Source organism: Amblyomma mixtum, chromosome 2 (genome assembly GCF_055824585.1).
Source record: "Amblyomma mixtum isolate Tamu chromosome 2, ASM5582458v1, whole genome shotgun sequence".
NCBI lineage: Eukaryota > Metazoa > Arthropoda > Arachnida > Ixodida > Ixodidae > Amblyomma > Amblyomma mixtum.
In genome coordinates, this window is record NC_143013.1 from 119,672,699 (window position 1) to 119,687,700 (window position 15,002).

At 45.7% G+C, this 15,002-nt stretch overlaps 1 protein-coding gene across 3 annotated transcripts in view; it reads right to left on the bottom strand.

Annotated features, from left to right (window-relative positions):
* The window catches only part of LOC149360726 (glutamate receptor ionotropic, kainate 2-like), a 116,755-nt gene that overhangs the window by 47,117 nt on the left and 54,636 nt on the right, over positions 1 to 15,002 (bottom strand). For all 3 annotated transcript variants that reach the window (XM_089572499.1, XM_089572498.1, XM_089572497.1), the window contains exon 3: positions 2,211 to 2,462. In XM_089572499.1, coding sequence (XP_089428625.1) covers positions 2,211 to 2,391 — 181 coding nt within the window. In that variant the 5' untranslated portion in view covers positions 2,392 to 2,462. The remainder of the gene's footprint in view (positions 1 to 2,210; positions 2,463 to 15,002) is intronic.

Here is a 15,002-nt window from a genome sequence, read left to right on the forward strand (position 1 = left end):
CCATGACGGAAGCAGACTGTGTTTCTGTGACGGTTGGCTTCCGTGATGTAATGACCTCTCAGTTACATTTCATACAAGCTTTCCGTTTCCTTCTTTCTTCCAAATAATCTTGCTTCAAATATAAAGTAGTACAGCACATCCAAGCAGTCGCACTAAGCTGCAGAGTTTTTTGACGATTACAGCGCTCACTTCTTTTCCATTACTGCAATGTTTTTAAGAGAATTCCCTAAGGTGGAGTATACTAGTAACAAGGGAGACAGTACTCATTACCGTCCAGCCAAACAGAGCCGCACGGCTAAGAAGGCAAGCTGTGCAGCATAACAAAAAAAAATCGCAGCTAAATAAAAATAGGTCTGGTTGATCCCTGGACCACCACCCGCCTGGTGCAGTTGCTCTACAAGCTAACCTTACAAGGTCGGCTAGCAGATGGTAGTGCGACAGCAAATCGATGAATAGATTGAAGTCGGGAAAGGCTTAGCTGAGTGTATTTATCTCTGCTGGTAGAGCGGCTGCTATGGATAGCCGATCGTTACGGGTTTTGAACACCGTTTCAGGATGAATTTTTCTTTAACTAGGAACTGACTGCGTAAACTCTATCGCTTTCATTTGCAGCCCTTTGGCTGCCCTTGGGTGGACGCTTTGAATAATTACTCCATTACTGCTGATTTCTATTTTCTGGGCGCGTGAGATTATACGAAATTCTGGAAAAGCGAATCCAACAGTTACGATTCGTCTATCGAATCGTATAGTGCACGTCCAACGTTGTTCAAAACGAATCGAGCATGTCTTCAAACTTGACTGCTTTTGAAAAAGTTGCCACAGTTACGCGTTGATATGAAGTGGTGATTATTTGCTATCATTATGAGTACATAGGGTAATTTCCCTAGAAGTGCAGCGTGATGGCCAAGAAATTATTATACTGATCTCGTGTTGCGCAACCGCTAGTAGAGATCAATTATGCGTATTACAGCAGCTATAGCTACAACTCCGTAAAAACTGGAATACCATAAGCTACACCACCGTACCGAAACGCCGCCGTCAGCACTAGGCTCTTCCGCACGAATATTTGTTTTGTACGAGTGATCGTACAAGAAGCGAACATTCGTAAAAATATTCAGTTCGTATTCGATTCAGTTCTGCCACATTTCTATTCGTGTTATGTCAGAAACTATTACTACACAATTTGCATTTGATTCGATTTTCAAATGTACCCCTTCTTTCCACCTGTTGAAGTGTTAAAAATCCGCACACTTCGTGCCGAATACGCAAGTAAGTTGTTTATGGGTACATTGCGCTCTTGAATTCGTGAATAAAATTGGGCTACTGGTCTTGCAAATGCCGAATTCCAGCGGTATCTTGATACCCATGGTTCCAGTTTTCTCCGCTCACCATCAGCTTAACTTCCTCGCGCTTCCACTGTCCAGCATTCTGCCACTTATTATGATGTAGCAATATGTGCCTATCGGTGCTTGTTCTGTTGTATTAGCGCATTTTTAAGTTTCCGCTGAATGGATTCTGTATCAACTAAACAGTGAAACGCCCTTTCCCAAGTTCTCTAGATGAAGAATATAGGAATACTCTACCACAAAGTATACACTCATTTTACAGGCTTACAAACCAACAAATCCAGCCAATTCTAAATGCAAGCAACCCTCTTATCCAGATTTACGTGATTACTATCTTTCAACCCCCGTTACCTTAAACTTGCTTCTCATTAAATATTGTGGCGTTTTTCGCGTATCTACCATCTTTAGCAAGGCATTAGAAAGTTGAGAATTTAAAATGATAAGTTATGCAAAATACAACAAAAAAGTGCTCTTTTTGATCATAAGGGCAAACACACATGTTCTTCGTAGTTAAGAGGGTAAGAGGTCCTAAGGAAAGCATTGTGATTAAAATTTCACAATTATGACATCTCCAAGGGAAATGCGCATTTGTGCGCGAATTCTAAATACGCCACTTAATTTCATGCAAAGCACATGCTTATATACTTGGATACTACTTATGAAAGCTTCCTGTCTTCAGCTTCTATGAAAGTTTGCTGCATGAAGCTTGCTAAAAAAAAAATGCACACGATTGGTTTTTTCTAGACCTCAAGCATTGAAGTAAGATTAAAACTATTATCGTGCATATTATAGAAACTGAATTACAGAGCTTAAAGTTGCCGCTTTAGAAACAGAAAAGCTGAAGGAGCCCCAGGCGTGACTCACTTTGCTGGTCCTCGTAGAGAATTGTGAATGACTTCCATTTCTTGTTAAGAATGATATCGACGAAGGCCTTTCCGTAGAGGTCGGGATCAGGGAAGACGTTGAGTGTGTACGGGTTTCGGTTGGACGTGGGTTGCCAGCTTGTCTGCAGATGTGGTACGTTCAGGTTGGTGCATGCAGACATGGCTAGCGAAGTGACCGCCGGTGATGTGGGGCCGATAATAGCCGACACCCTTTGCTTGAAAGACGTGCAGACTGGAATGTGAAGAAAAAAAGCGTCAATTTCTAATTATATCTCATATGCAAAAAAGACAATAATAAAAAGAAACAAGGAAGAACTCTCTCTTAAGCAGTATATAGTGAATGTTTTGCTGCTGCTATGTTCTGTCTGGGCCGTGGAAAAAGTTGTGCACGTTTGCCACAAAAGAGATATTATTCAGGTCTAGCTGTACGTATCAACGCGAGTAAAATGTTTTGCAGAGGTCATAAGAATCGTATTTATGATTTCTTGCACAGTCTGCGGAAGAAATCACTCGGCCCATCATCGCTTCAAAAACATGCAACGACATTTCCGATGGCGTGTTTAGTTAAATACATATGCGATGTATTCAGTATTTAAATCGGAATTACAAAAAAATTGCAATGCAGCACGGAAGGGCTACTAGTGTTCCACCTACTAAAACTTTCTTACCCAAAGCTCAGTACTCCAATGAATGATAAGAGCTCTGTTTAGTAGAGGCTGATTTGAGAAGGAAACTACATTGGAGAGCGGCTCGGTATCATGAAAAATATGATTTTAAGTAAGAGGCAGGAGGGGCCCATTCTTGAAAAATAAGAAAAGAAATATTAAGAAACGAGTGAATTTGAATGTTCGCAGTGTCAGACCGGGATGTATAGCGTCCAGGTGGTTTTGTAGCGAGAGCTACACTACGCTACCCAGCCGAGCATTTCGCTGTGAGCCTGGGTGGCCGATGGAGCACATGCGCGAAACCAGAGAGGTGCTTGGCGCATGACGTCAGAGTTCGCCGCCACCGCCGCGCGAGGAGCCGCGCCGGCCCGACTACGCACGCCGGTGTCACGCGTGAATGCGCATGCGCGAAAACCGGAGAAGGACAGCAGGTGCGCGCCGCTGCCGCGCGCACTCCATCGCCTCTCTCTCTCTCCTCGTCACTTTCGCAATCCTCCAGGTTTAACCAGAGCTAAACCACTGCCAATTTATTTTTGCCCATCGAAATGCCCACGGCTGTCCTAGCAGAAGACTGGACAGCTGTCGCCGTAGCTCATTTGGAAGAGCACCGGATGCGAAATTCGGAGGTCGCGGGTTCGGATCCCACCGTCTGCATGTGGTTGTTTTTTTTCTTCTGCGTTCATTATTCTCGCATTGATGAAATCTTCAAATTAAAAAAAAATGGCATCCCCTATGCTCCTTGGTTTCAGTGACTGTTGGCTACCGTCATGTATGTCTTAGCGATCACCTATTTCCATTTTCCTGTCCGCAGAATAATTCTCAAGTAACGACACCAAGAGTCTCAAAGACATGCATAAAATGCATTTGATTAATTGCTTGTAACTGAAGCACTGAAGACGCCCAACCGAGGCCTCGTATCGATGTAAGTTAGCTGTTAAGAAATAAATTGGCCCCAAATACAACAGGCATGAGGGAAGAAGGAAAGAATGCGAACATATCACCACAACTGCCCATGGCTACACGTGAATACCTCACGCCTCTTGCCACTTAATGTAACATGTTCTTATGTTGCCCGTATTTCTCTTTTCCTCTTGTATCCGCAGTAAGCTCGAGTAAAACAAAGCGGTGCTGTAGTTGAAGTGTCATAAGCTCATTTCGAAATCTGTGTTTGTTTATGCACTCAATTTTATGAAATATGATTGTAGCAGTATTTTTGACAGCAATAAAGGAATTTAGTTCCGGTTCTGAAACAGGACGGGTTTCGCATTGCGTGACATATTGATGCAGTGTTTACTAGAGAAATCGGCGTAGCGGAAAAGTCATCACTTGCCATACTGGTAAGTAGCGAAATCTTTTGCCGACACTTTTACTCATTTCGAAAGTTATAAGCACTTGAATATGGCATTTGAGCGCGCCAGTGAAACTTACATACTGCTCCGGTTCTGTTTACTGGGGTTCACCATTGTGATGAAATCGGGTGGGCATGCAAAATACAACAAATTCATTGTGTCATGATCAGCAGCATCCGCTGGAATGACATCACTACAATAACACCAAAGCCTGACCCCACGGCCTCTAGTTTGCACTACATTGCGTCAGACACCACCGCAGAATCCCGCCGAGTGCGGGCTAATTCCCTAATCTGGGGCGCTATGCTGGAAGGCCCGAGTTTGCTGAAACTCGGAATCTTCCCGAGCTCTGGCGACGCCCTCGGATGAGTGAACTAATGGTAGCAAGACAAAATCCCACCCTCGTCACGCCTCAAACTTCATTGGGTTATCCGGATATATTCCGTGCTTTACCATCACATCGGCGCCACCTCATCGGCTTCTTGGGCGGTCTACAAAGAACGGGTCACGTGAGCCAACCGCCGGTGCACTTTTCATTTGTGTGTCGCTCCACCAAGTGCACTGCGTATGCAATTAGACAAACGAGGTTTGTTGAATTTTATAATGCACTTAATACACCTTTATAAGCATTTTATTGTGTGCAAGATTTGGATTTAAAGCGCTTTGGAGTGATTTATGCATTATTAAATTTTGCTTTGTACCGCGAGGGAACGCTACCAACGCCCATCGTCAGCTGACCGGCCCGTCGTCAGCTGACCGCCAATGGCGACGAGGTACATGTGCAACGCTACGGAAATAGTCCGCAAAAAAAAAATAAAGAGAGGTGTATCACTCCGCGCTGTTCTGTGGCCGTGTAGTCTAACGCGTCGCTCCGGAGAGTCGACAGGCAATGGGAGCGCGTAGGTTCAAATCCCACATGGTGAAACTTTTTTACCTCACATTTTTTTCATCGCAAGTTGAATTTCGCGTGACTTGAATGAGAAAACTCGTTTGGTTCAGAATCGCTTGAATATTATGCCGTGTTCTGAAATGAACTGCATGCATCTGTTCACTTCATGCATACCGCGTTAATGTGAACTGTCCGAAATTCGTTGTCAATGAGCTCGCGCCGGCTTTTGGTCAGCAGTGGCGGTTATCTTCCCGATTCTGCAGCATTGTGACTATACTTTTTAGATGCAAGTGAGAGGTGTGTGCGAAAGATGACATTCATTCGTCAGATTTAATTAATTAGCACAGTGGTGAGTGCTCTGCAGTGGCCCGATTAACAAGTGGCCATCTGCAACTTTCGATTTCGCCGTTGCTGAGGAGCCCCCTTTTTTTTTTTGTGGGCCTCTCTTAAGGTACCTGGCATGTTATGAATTGTTCTGTGGAACCGGTTAGCGGCTGATCCAGTATTCGCCAAAAGAGTCTGGGACCGACTTTGGCACTGTGCTGTAGAGTAGCCCAAAGGACTTGGCGAGAACAATTATTTTTTACTGATTGCAATGTTCAATGCATAATTTGCCTTCCTCGTGAAATAGTTGGCCTTCACCATGTCAGGGCTGGACTTCGAAGGGGCCTTTACGCCAATGTAGGTCCCGTGAACGCATCCCACGACGTCTGTGATGCCGCCGCGCAGAAGGAAACGCTCTTCAACATACGCACGCTCGGCCGCAGTCGTGGGCAAAGCGAGCCACCGCTTCTGCACAGCCGCGTCGATAAGCGCGTCGTAGATGTCCCTCACACAGCGGCTCACAGTGCTTTATTGGCGTCCAATAAAGCGGTCTGCGCCGACGCTCCCCTGGAAGCTCCCGGTCGCGAAGAACCGCAGGGCGCAGAGGACTTGCTCTTCGACCGAAAGCGAATGAAGCCCGGTACGCACTCTCCGCAGGCGTAGGTCGTCGCCTAACTATTTACACAACCATCGTACCGATTTTTTGGAGAGGCGAAAATGTCGCTAGAATTCGTCGTCGGCCAAGGCAGTAAACGGGTCCAGCCGGCCGTACTGACATTTGCCGTCAGAGGAAGCGATTACCCAGGCTGCTGCTGCTGCTGCTGCCGCCATGACAGTCCCGACATGAATTCGGGGCACTTCACCGTTCACGAGTTTAGCTCCGAGTTCACCTGTCCATCAAAACCATTGGTCACGCCCCCGGCGTGCCGTACATAAATTATAGGCGTACGCACTATGGGTGGGCCACTCCCAACCTCCCTGCCGGATACAGGTATGCTGCGCGGCTGTGCTGATTGCTGACAGACATCGACGATGTTGACCATCGAAATATAACAGGCAAAACGGACGTCATCGCTGATAAATCTAAGGACCTCTGCGAAGGACACGCAACGTGGCGAAAGCCGCCGATTTCTTCGCTCGCATACCAAGATTGCACAACACTATAGCCTGTTGCAACCACGTAAGACACACCACAACGCTGAAGGCGCGTCACACCTGCTTGCAAGGCGTCAAACACGGAGCGCGACGACGAACCGGTGCTTGGAGCACGTCCTACTCCAACAATATCGCATCAAAGGTGTTTGGCTTGGCCGTCCTTTCATCGGTGATAAAGCTCAGCATCAATGTGTCAAACACATCTGGGATCGACAAACGATCGCTGCTCCAGACCCAGTGCAATAAAGTGTTTGTAATTTCTAGCACGCAAGCACTGCGTACTTCACAACCGTAACTCCTTTCTCTGTTATAAGTCCGATTCCATTATTACAAACAGGATCCCTCACCTGCCCGAATGATATTAATGCGATGTCCCTGCGGTATACAACGGCGATCGACGTTAGTGACCAAACCAGTCCGCAAAACCTTGAAGTGCGCGACGTTAACAAATACTACGCAGATACGCGCGCCACCCCCTTCACAGCTTTTAGTCAGCGTCTGATGACATAGGATGAGTTGTGTCGCAGGGTAGCACGCTCTTCGCATTCGCAGTGCACTAAAGAGGCGTCACACACAACAGGCATACGTAATGAATCATTGAATACAGCCAAACAGCAATTTTTTTTTTCTCACACCGCATCACAGCCGCTCGCACGGCCAATTTCTACCGCTGAGATTCGACAAGAGCGTACTAAAAGCAATGGTTGGCCATAGCGGGGTGCGGCAGCGGCCGTAGCAGCGGAGAGCTCCACCTGAGGTCACTGCAGAGAGCAGCAGTGACGCGGGGGTGCAGTGAAGTTCAGTTTTTTGCTTTTGTTTATTATGCAAGCCAGAAGATGCATGACTGTTATATTTTGATATACGACACCATAAAATATATTATCGCAATGGCCGAAAAATAAGACAGATTCAGCGTGTAGTAGTTGCCCAGTCTTTCCAGTCGAAGGCAGCGCTACCGGCGGCGTGTCAGCGCAGGAGCTCTCTCGTTTTCGACACGGTGGGCTGCCGCTCTAGTTCGTATGCAAGCCACGCTGCAAGCAATTGCCTCACTATCGCCTCTAGCGGCAGAAAGTGTCAAATCTTTGTTAATTTCCTAAAGCTATGCTTTTCAACAACGCTTCATTGGATTGAGATTTTAAAATACATTTCGAAATGAACAAAATGTTCATAATATTATCTGTTGCCTTTTAACGTATTCGAGAGAAGAGAAAGGGTTGATACAAGAGTGCACCTAGTGCGCACTGTTCGTCTTCGGAAATGGAGAGACAGATAGAGCTGAAAGAGAAGACACGCCTTTGACGCGCCCGAAAAGGCGTGTCAAACAGCTAGCGGCGAGTGTGCAGATAGATAGCAGAGAAGTCACGATTTCGCGATTGGTGATATGGCGCTGATAACTTCAGGTAGCGCTGCGGCCTGGTATTGCGCAGTGTATTGTGTTTGAAGTGTGAAACAGGCGCGCAGGGTGCGCTTGTATCGCCTTTACGTGGCTTTATCTCTACATTTTATTGTCCGCTGCCTGCGCACGTTCTGCGCTATCTTCGTTCACTGACTGCCGTCATCGCAAACTCGGATGAAACTCGGGCGAGCGCCAAACTCGGGCCTTCCGGCATAGCGCCCCTGATTCCTGTCTGGTTTTCTAACCACCCAGTGCCGGTTAATTCCCTAATCTGATTCCTGTCTGGCTTTCTAATTCCTGCGGCTATGTTCTGGATTTCTTCATTTCCTCCGTGTTACTCTAACTGCCCATATGACATTTTCTTTGGGAACTTCATGTTTTGGCCAAGCAACACACTACTCCTGATTGACATTTAACATTGCGACCTAACTTTTTTTTTCTTGACGCCAAGCTTTTTACAGCGTCCGCTGTTAAATGATCCTGCATCGGTTTACAGCGTAGTTGACCTGCGATAATCAAGCCCATCCCTCTTTCTGGAAGTTTCCAAATTGGTCTCGCCTATGTGTCCATGGGTCCCAATACCTTGGCAAAAAACAACCGAGTAGTAGCCGAGCTGTTGTGATGACCCTGATACAGGTGGGAGGCAGTAGGCCGCAGCCACGTCTGATGACTGAAGTAGCCCAGGTTCCCATAAAGTCTCGCGAAACAGATACAACAACGTTTCTCCTAGCATGCTACAGGACGGGCCATGTTTGCGTTTTGAATGCGCGCCCGCTACTTTCAGACATCCGGAAACTGCATGTCGATATCACGAGCATTAGTCAGCGACCTCGAACAATGAAAACAAATCCACTCCCCCTATTCCCATCAGCGCAACCTATTTTCCTGAATCCCTCCCTTCCCCCGCGGCGCCTAAATGAGTGAATTCCCGTTACGTAGGGTTATTTACCTCGCAGTTTTTAACGCGTTAGCGTTGAGAACTCCAACGTGATTAAAGGTGTCCAGTTTCAGGTGGCGTAGTGTCGTGCACATTTGTCACCTGCCACAGTGAAATTGAAAGACATTGAAATGCCCCTCTCCAATTCCAAGAAGAGAGAGGGGGCCGAAGGTGCCTGCCACGACCAGAACTTAAGATAATGACTGTCATATTGAAAATGACTCCGTGACTCGGCAAGTGACTCCGCAAAAATAAAAATGACTAGGAATGAATCGCCCAAAATTACATCTACTCAGGATTCAGTAAAAAGCATAGAAAAATAGCTACGCAGTTAATGTAGAGCAAATAAGTTGTAATGAACAGAGAAATTCATGAAAATACTTAATAAAAGATTCGAACAAGTTACGAAGTAGAAGATAAGCAAATAAAAGCAACAAGACGTAATGCTAACGCACTGTCAGCGCCGCAATATTTCTCTTCCTGCCTTTTTACGTTAGAACTGTTCGCTGCATCGTCCACTCAGAAATTTGCACATGTTAGATACCCTGCCAGAGGATCTTCACAGATACACAAGTGTTCCTGAACAGCTTTAAACGGCGGCAGATCGTGTGGAGCTTCCCATGACAAAAAAAAATGAGTTGTTAGCGCACGTTGCCAGGTCGCGCACGTTTTTGTTGCGCTGGTAAAAGATCAAGCAAGATTTTATTGCAACAGCTCAAGAACGAAGAGTCACTGAGGCCACTTTTAAATGAGCATAACATCTTTTATGTTGAAAGGAGAAAGTGAGACCGCTAATTACGCTTTGGGGCGGTTGGAAATGCAGATATGGTTGCTGTTTTCGGCAGGGCCATTTCACAATCTAGTTTCTTTCTTCTTCCTTTTACAGCGAGGTTAGAAAACATTTTAAAGGAGTGCCAAGAACGGCGGCTGTTTGGGGGAGACCACTGCAAGGAATGCCTGTTTTATTGCTTGTTCTCTTTCTAATAATATTTTTGCAAGCCGTATATTGATCACTTCGCAGACATAATGCTAAGTCATTCAGTGAGAGCATCAGAAGCATCTCTTAAAGCGAAAGCATTAACAAGGCCATGAAGGTGAAAATGTTGCGGCGTCGGTAACGGCGTAGCCGTCTGTTGAAGCCTCCACTTGCCAAGCGTGGTTGGCGACAGACAACAGTAATTAAATCGAAATATTGAAATATATTGGCAATTGCAATAAAAACACTCGCACATTCCTTTTCTGTCAGAGCAACTGATCGACCCTTTCTTTAGTGTTTTTCTGCGCCTATAGAGAGAAAAATTACTTGGACTTACACTACTATTCGCATTCGCATTACTAACCACGGTTATGCAACCTGCACAAGAGATTCGGCCATGGCATTCAGCGAAGCTGTGGAAATGAATGCATATTGAGTTCAGCAGCACTAGCAGTCAAACCGTTCTTTCATCTATTAAGAGGTGATTAAAATTTTTCGCTTCTACAAAACTGTATTACCCCATGGTTTCTTCCTGCTGAAGAATCCTTTTCGATAGCTACTGCCACAAAACAAACGCAAAAATTTTCCGTAAAAACTTTCATGCGCTCGCATTAGATTCGTTCCGTCTTAGGCGAAAAATCGTTTCGTGCCATGCATTCGACCTCGCGGCTTCGCAGTCTTTCAAGCATAAAGGAGCTCAAAACAGTTCAGGTGCTGCATATTTCAAAACGGTGCATAGGAAATTGCACCAACACCATGAAGACTTCTAAAAACCAAGTCTTTCTGTTCCTGCTTCCTACAAGCGCAAAGAGATTGATTGTCCCCACTACTGCTTTTGCGAAAAGGTTATACGCCAAGTAAAATATCCCTGGGCGCTGTCAATTTTTTGCGGATGCTTTTATTCACTTCTGCGTTTTTAATTGCAGTAGCCGGTTTGCTAAAGAAGAATGACTGAGCTGGGGCGCTTCTTTCATGCTTCTACAAAAATAGCATTGTTACGTAATTCGAGTGGTATATGGGGCTCCCAGCATAAGCGGGCCTCACCACTTCCTATCTTTTTTGTTGGATCCTACTCGTATCGCCCGATTCATGCTCGTTCATTTGGAAGATAAGTTTTACGTTAGAGGAAGGCTCAGTTAAAAATGTCATTTTTTTATGTCAGTTTGCCTTGTAAAGCAATTACCCGATTCGTCACGGTGCCGGAACAGCTTCTCGTGAGAGCACTTTGTTTGGGGAAAAAAAATGGAGGATACTATTTGATGCACCGTTCAGAGAATGTGACCTGAAATCTTCCCAAGAAAGTACCTAGGGCCTCGCCAGTAAATTGTGACTGCAGCTCACAGCACCAACATGTCGATGCAGAATGCAAGTGCTTGCCTTGTCCCATTTCACAAGCTATACAGTACGACGAACCTTTAATGGCCGTAGTACATCGTAGCCTATATCCATGATCCTAACAATACAGCGACAACATGGCGCACGATGGAGGTCGTCTATTTTTGAGCCATAACTTCTGGAGCTCTTTAACATACGCTACCATGACAGATATGCAGCAGGGCTATGCAGGGCCGAATTTCCCCCTCGGCTTTATTCGCAACCACGTAGCACGGCGACGTTAAAACCCAAATGACGCCTGATACGACACCTACCGAAGAATGCGGTTAATGACCCACACAATACAGTGCTTTGGGAAGCCTTACAGCTCGTTCTCATCAAAGGCACCCAGATAAAATCGCCGAACTGCCTGGGATTCCTTCGCTTTTCCTGGATCCTTTGTCTCACGCGTCGCTCCGCTTCGGGCCAGCCACTGCGATATCACTGTTTGTACTTGTATTTTTTCTCTGTCCTATTATTTTAGTCAAGTTTGCGGAAGCTATGAGGCGTACTCAGGTTTCAGGGGCTGTGACAGAAGGAGTGGAGTCGGTTGAGGGCACCGCCACAAAATTTTGCTCGTGTGTTTTTCAGTAGTAAAGATGCGGAAGACGTTGAGAAACGTTCATGAACGCGTGGAATTAGCCAGTGCCGAATAAAAAAGTGTAATTGAATTTTTATTGTTATGTTGTTTCGGTTTTGGTCGAAACAGCCGAATGATGGCTATGGGGTCAAATTGGTCGTGAGGTCCCGCGACGCAAAAATAAAAGAAACAATGGTATATAGCTGCCTGTTCGTTTGTTATACCATGTCTTGGAGCAGGCTGACTTTGCAGTTGAAGGGAATGAAAAGGAAGAAGCAGATTATATTGGCCGCGTTATGCCATACGGAACTTTACGTCAAAAACGACGTCATAAACACCTTTCAGCTCTTTAAACAGACGCAGCTTGAGAGTAGAAACTCTATTACAAATTACGTAACAGGATCCTTAGCCTAGTTATGTCCACTGTAAGATGTTCACTATGTCCACCAGGCGAAAGGAAATGCCATGCCCTATAGTAATCATGCTTAGTAAAGAATTGTTCATGATTACAAAGGAGAAAACACACAGCCGAAAATTTGGTGTCGTAAGCTCTTTTACCAAGCTTATTCCAGCTGATGACCAATGACTCTCTTCCGTCGAATTAGACTTAACAAGAACGGCGGCATTCCTGACTGGCTCGTAGCTCGTATCATTCGTTGCTTTAACATCTGTGCCAAGATAATGACACGCCGTAAAAACTTGCACCATTTTCGGTAAGATGTTCGTCTTTTGAGTTCTATCTACCGATCGCAGCAGGTTCTTTGGTGGGACGGCAGTACCAACTGCTGGATATTTCTATAGATCTAGTACGCGATCAGAAGAAAGGGACTCTGTGCGTTTCTTTTTTTTTGCCGCGCACCAGCGATGCAGCAGCAGAAGCATATTCATGGCAACAATGGTCACAACCAGCGTTTCTTGAACAGGGACCCAAAGTTTTACAGGGCAGGCTCCTCGTGGAGAAGGGCTGTCAGCTCTTAGAAGAGAGCGAATTCACGCACGTCATGTGCGACATTACGCATCGAGCCAAATAGACGTCCTATCGTTTCTGTTAGCTGACATTCAGCACACACCATAGCAAATTCAGAGGACGCAGCCGACAAAATTATCTCCCGTTGAATTGAGCTGCTCGTGCAAAGTGGCGATTCGCAGACGGTGAATTTTATTCCTCGGTAGTAGCCAGAGCAAACCGGCACTCTTCTGATCTGGGATGGCAAACTCGGCTGTGATATTCCGGGCTGGTGGCGCCGTGCAATCAGCGCAGGTTAATTAACTGTACCACTTCCGCAAATTCCAAAAACGCGAATATAGTCGATGTGAGCGCGGGAGGGCTGCGTTAAAAATTTGCGTTTGCCTGAAAAGTTCTAGAGTACGCAAAATGGAAATCTTTACTGTAAAATCTTGGCTAAGTGGTAAGAGATCAATTCCCGGTCCGCTAACTTACGTTTAAACAATACAACTTTTCTTCGACTGGGGCTACATGAAGAAATCTAGCAAGCCACGCGGACAAGTTCTTCAAGCCCTCTAGTAGCAAATTTTTTCACCAGACTGCAGTTTTTCTCTCGCCCTTTGTTGCATCTGGGGTTACTGTACCGCGATAGCCACAATCATACACCTCCTTGATCCGTACGCCAAGCGCTAAAAGTTACATTCCAGTTCTTTCAGCGGTTAATTACATCGCACTGGCTGCGACAACTGCGAGAATATTCCGTAGCAAGGAACCCACCTAAAGCCCACCCAGAGTCCGTGCTACGTTTTCCACAAACTCTCTTCCAAATAATATTTGCAATAATGCTGCTTTAAGATTGCAGAAGTCTTCACTGGCCTGGACACTTTATTGTGGCCTGCTCTTAAGCTCCCACCTTGATTTAGTGTAAGATGGCAACTTCATGTACTTGGGTTGTGTGCGGCGACGTGGCAGAAGAATTGGCGCTCATCTAGTAATAGTAAGCCATCGGATGAAAACAAGCAGCCAAGCTCAATTGAATTTCATATTAAAATGAGTGAGCAATCCAACTTATTTTTGATGAGTAAGTGCTTTCCTTCATATTGAAAGTTCGGCGGAAATTAAAATAATTTTTAGTGCTGCAGATCGGTGGACTACTGCACTGCAAACAAGAATCAAGTGAAATGGGAGTTTAAATATTTGATTTCATCCTTTGAACTCTATATGCGGAATCAAATGTGCTAAATGACCTATTTTCCTCTCTGAACTCAATAATGAAGCAGATAGGGAGATTCTTCACCTTATCATTCCCATTATTAAATGGATTTTCTTTGTATCAATGCCCCCCAGTCCCCAGAGGAGTAAAAAAGACAACACATTTTGTGCCATCCGCAGTGCCACCTAGCGTCTCGTCTGCTTCTGCTCACTCGTCTCATAATGTCGGTGAGTGACGACCACTGATCTCCACTAGGTGGCTGGATGCCGCATTCCCGCTTTCCGAGACGAGCGAGAGTAAAGCCACCGGAAGTTGGACGGCTTGTGCCGGAAGTCGGGTGTCTGCTGTGTATTTCAAGGCAAAACGTCGCGTGTTTCACCCTTTCGTTCTCAGTTTTTTCCGCTGTTTTCGTGTAATGTCTGCTGTTATATGAAAGGAACAAGCAAGCTGAACGCGAGAAATGTGAGCATTGTGTGCAGAACCCTGTCATTTCTACGAAAGCGAAGAAAACAGGCATGCAGGTCTCACCCTGCCACGGCAAAGGGGTACGTGCATTAAACACTATGTTCTTGCCTGGTTGTTGTCTTCCGAGCGTAAAGGAGAAGTAGTGGAATGACGATGAGGCTAGGTCATCTTAAAACTAAATTTTCGTGCAGCAAAGAAGAGGCACAGCGCGAGAGGAACGACTGACAAGAAAGACGAATGCTGCAGTGCGCGTGAGAAGCGCTGTTAAAAGTCAACTGCACCAAGCACCACGAATTAAAGCTCGTTCAGGCTTAACTTGCTCCAATACGAAACAGTACATGACATGCTCCGTCGAAAAAGCAGTACTATACCTTTTGGAGGCGCTAATGTGAACCAACCGAACACCTTCGACACCTCACCAGATAGTAACATAGCCCTCGCTCCGGTTCGGTCTAAACATAGTTCGGTAAAATGGTCGCTGCAAAGTAAGCTGCCTGGTGAAT